Here is a 2,500-nt window from a genome sequence, read left to right on the forward strand (position 1 = left end):
GTATTAGTATCGATACTTTTGAGAATGACCGTGTTCTTTTGAAGTAACATGCGTGTGCACAAGGCATGCTTCTAGCGCCTCCTCCCCTAACCTGTGGCTGTGCGTCTTTTCTCCTCACACACGCAAGCGCAGCTGTCTTGCTATAAACATGGCTGCTAGTTCAAGTGATGCTATGGTAACACATAATAATAGGCTAATATCAAGTTGATTTGCTCACTTGCATCCCTCAAGTTTGTGTTGCTAACCTACCTAGGCTGTGGGATTTTGGTCATTTAGGCCTACTATTTGGGTTCAATGTAATTTAGAAATAGGCTAAGCAACCATGGCAAACTTTTACATCTGAAGAGAGATCCTTGCTAACTATCCCGCTAGCTCAGGTCACGTTTGACAAAAGTGCTCTAAAATCATTAATGAACATTGCAAGACACTTATCAGTTCTATGATCCCAAAAAAGATTTTCTTCGACTTTGTACATTTTTTGAACATTTATTTTGTCTAATGACATACAAAACATAATTAATTGCATCCACATATCCTTATGCGCTATGTGCAACTTTTATTCACTACACTAAAAACGTGAGACAAGGTCAATTACTCTCACGTATCTCTTAAAGTGACAGGCACTCAATTACACCTACACATCACCAATGTGCACTCAATTAGACCTACACACCACATTAAATATATGCCTAAGTGTAATAGTTTTAGAATAGTTTTCAAATTGCTAAATATATTTACTAGTAATTATGCAGAATATATGAAATATGACATAAGCCATCATTTTCCATGTGTGTTTGTGTGGAGAGAGTCAAGCAGAATCTGAGATGGCCACTGGTGTGAATGATCACACTACAGTATATTCAATATTACTGATGATGATGTGAAAGTGGTGGGGCCCCCAAATCAAATACATTTTTTAAAAAGTATCGAAGAAGTATCGAAATCGCAATTCTTGACTTGGTATCGGTATCGATTAACATTAATTTTGGTATCGTGACAACACTACTCTCTCTCTCTCTCTCTCTCTCTCTCTCTCTCTCTCTCTCTCTCTCTCTCTCTCTCTCTCTCTCTCTCTCTGTGTGTGACTGGTCTCTCTCTCTCTGTGTGACTGGTCTCTCTGTGATTTTGGTATTCTTGGTGTGAAGTTATTTACGGAGATGAGCGTCCACTGGCCTGCATCTGGTGGAATAATGAATTTTTGGGAGTAAAACAGTAGAGTGGCGGTGGGACACATGTTTCATGGACGAACAGACACACACACACACACACACACACACACATACACACACACACACACACACACACACACACACACACACACACACACACACACACACACACATACACACACACACATACACACACACACACACACACACACACACACTGACAGGGCAAATGTCTTACTTAACTAGAAAATGGTCCTAAACTAACGTGTGAGCTTCTCTGTGTCCCCCCAGTGGCCAGACGGAGGGTGACGTGCGCGAGGAGATCCTGCAGCCGCCCCAGCCGCGTCCCGTTCCGCCGATCCTGACGCCATCGCCTCCATCCGCCTTCCCCACCGTCACCAACGTCACCTCCGCCAACGACCGCTACCACCCCAAGCCCGTGCTGCACGTGCTCGCCACCGGCCAATCACAGAGCCCCGAGGAGGAGAGGAGGGCGGAGCCGGACCAGGCAGAGCCCACTAGCCCCTCCCCCGAGTGCGGCCGCGTGGAGCGCAAGCTGAGCATCGAGATCAAGAAGGTTCCGCTGCAGGAGGGCCCGGTCAGCTTCGCGCCGGCCGCCCTGGGGTCAGGGGTCAGCGCTGGGGGCGTGCTGCAGAGAAGCCACGCCTTCAAGGCACGGGGCTCCTCCCCTGGCAACAGCAGCCCTGCCCCTAGCAACAACACCTCCAGCTCCGCCCTGTCGGAGGACGATGGTCCCGCCCCTCCGCGCCCAAACCACCTCCCATTGGTGGAGAGGGAGAAGGGGGGACACGCCCCCTGGGCACAGTCTAGCCCCACCCCTGAGCAAACACACACACTCTCCAACACACACACACACACACACACACACCCCGTGGCCTTGAGCTTCACCAACCCCCTACACTCCGCCCACTCAGACGCCGAGGCCGAGGCCTCCTCCCCCCCCCACTCCGCTGTCTCCACGGCAACCGGCTCTGTGTCGCCCGCCCCGCCAGGTGATGCACGCCGGGTCAACTCCCTCTCTATCGCCGGCCAATCAGCAACCACGCAATCAAGTACGTCTGAGCACACAGCCAATCAGCATCCAGACACACATTCACGCACACACGCGCGCATGCACATACACGCAATCACAGCCAATCAGCATCCACACGCACACACACGCACACACGCACGCACACACGCGCACATACATGCAATCAAGTACATCTGAGCACACAGCCAATCAGCATAGCCTCCAGACACACGCGCACACACACACATGCACACTTACTCACATACACACATGGGCACATGCACACTAGTGTTCTCAA

At 50.4% G+C, this 2,500-nt stretch overlaps 1 protein-coding gene across 4 annotated transcripts in view; it reads left to right on the forward strand.

Moving 5' to 3' along the window:
* The window catches only part of ptpn12 (protein tyrosine phosphatase non-receptor type 12), a 44,583-nt gene that overhangs the window by 32,091 nt on the left and 9,992 nt on the right, over positions 1-2,500 (forward strand). For all 4 annotated transcript variants that reach the window (XM_076296187.1, XM_076296189.1, XM_076296190.1 and 1 more), the window contains exon 12: positions 1,461-2,242. In XM_076296187.1, the coding sequence (XP_076152302.1) occupies positions 1,461-2,242 (782 nt within the window). The remainder of the gene's footprint in view (positions 1-1,460; positions 2,243-2,500) is intronic.

This window comes from Alosa pseudoharengus, unplaced genomic scaffold, assembly GCF_046254945.1.
Source record: "Alosa pseudoharengus isolate Yale_2024_CS ecotype anadromous, Long Island Sound unplaced genomic scaffold, YU_APseudo_1.1 YU_APseudo_1.1_scf_20, whole genome shotgun sequence".
Classification (NCBI taxonomy): domain Eukaryota; kingdom Metazoa; phylum Chordata; class Actinopteri; order Clupeiformes; family Clupeidae; genus Alosa; species Alosa pseudoharengus.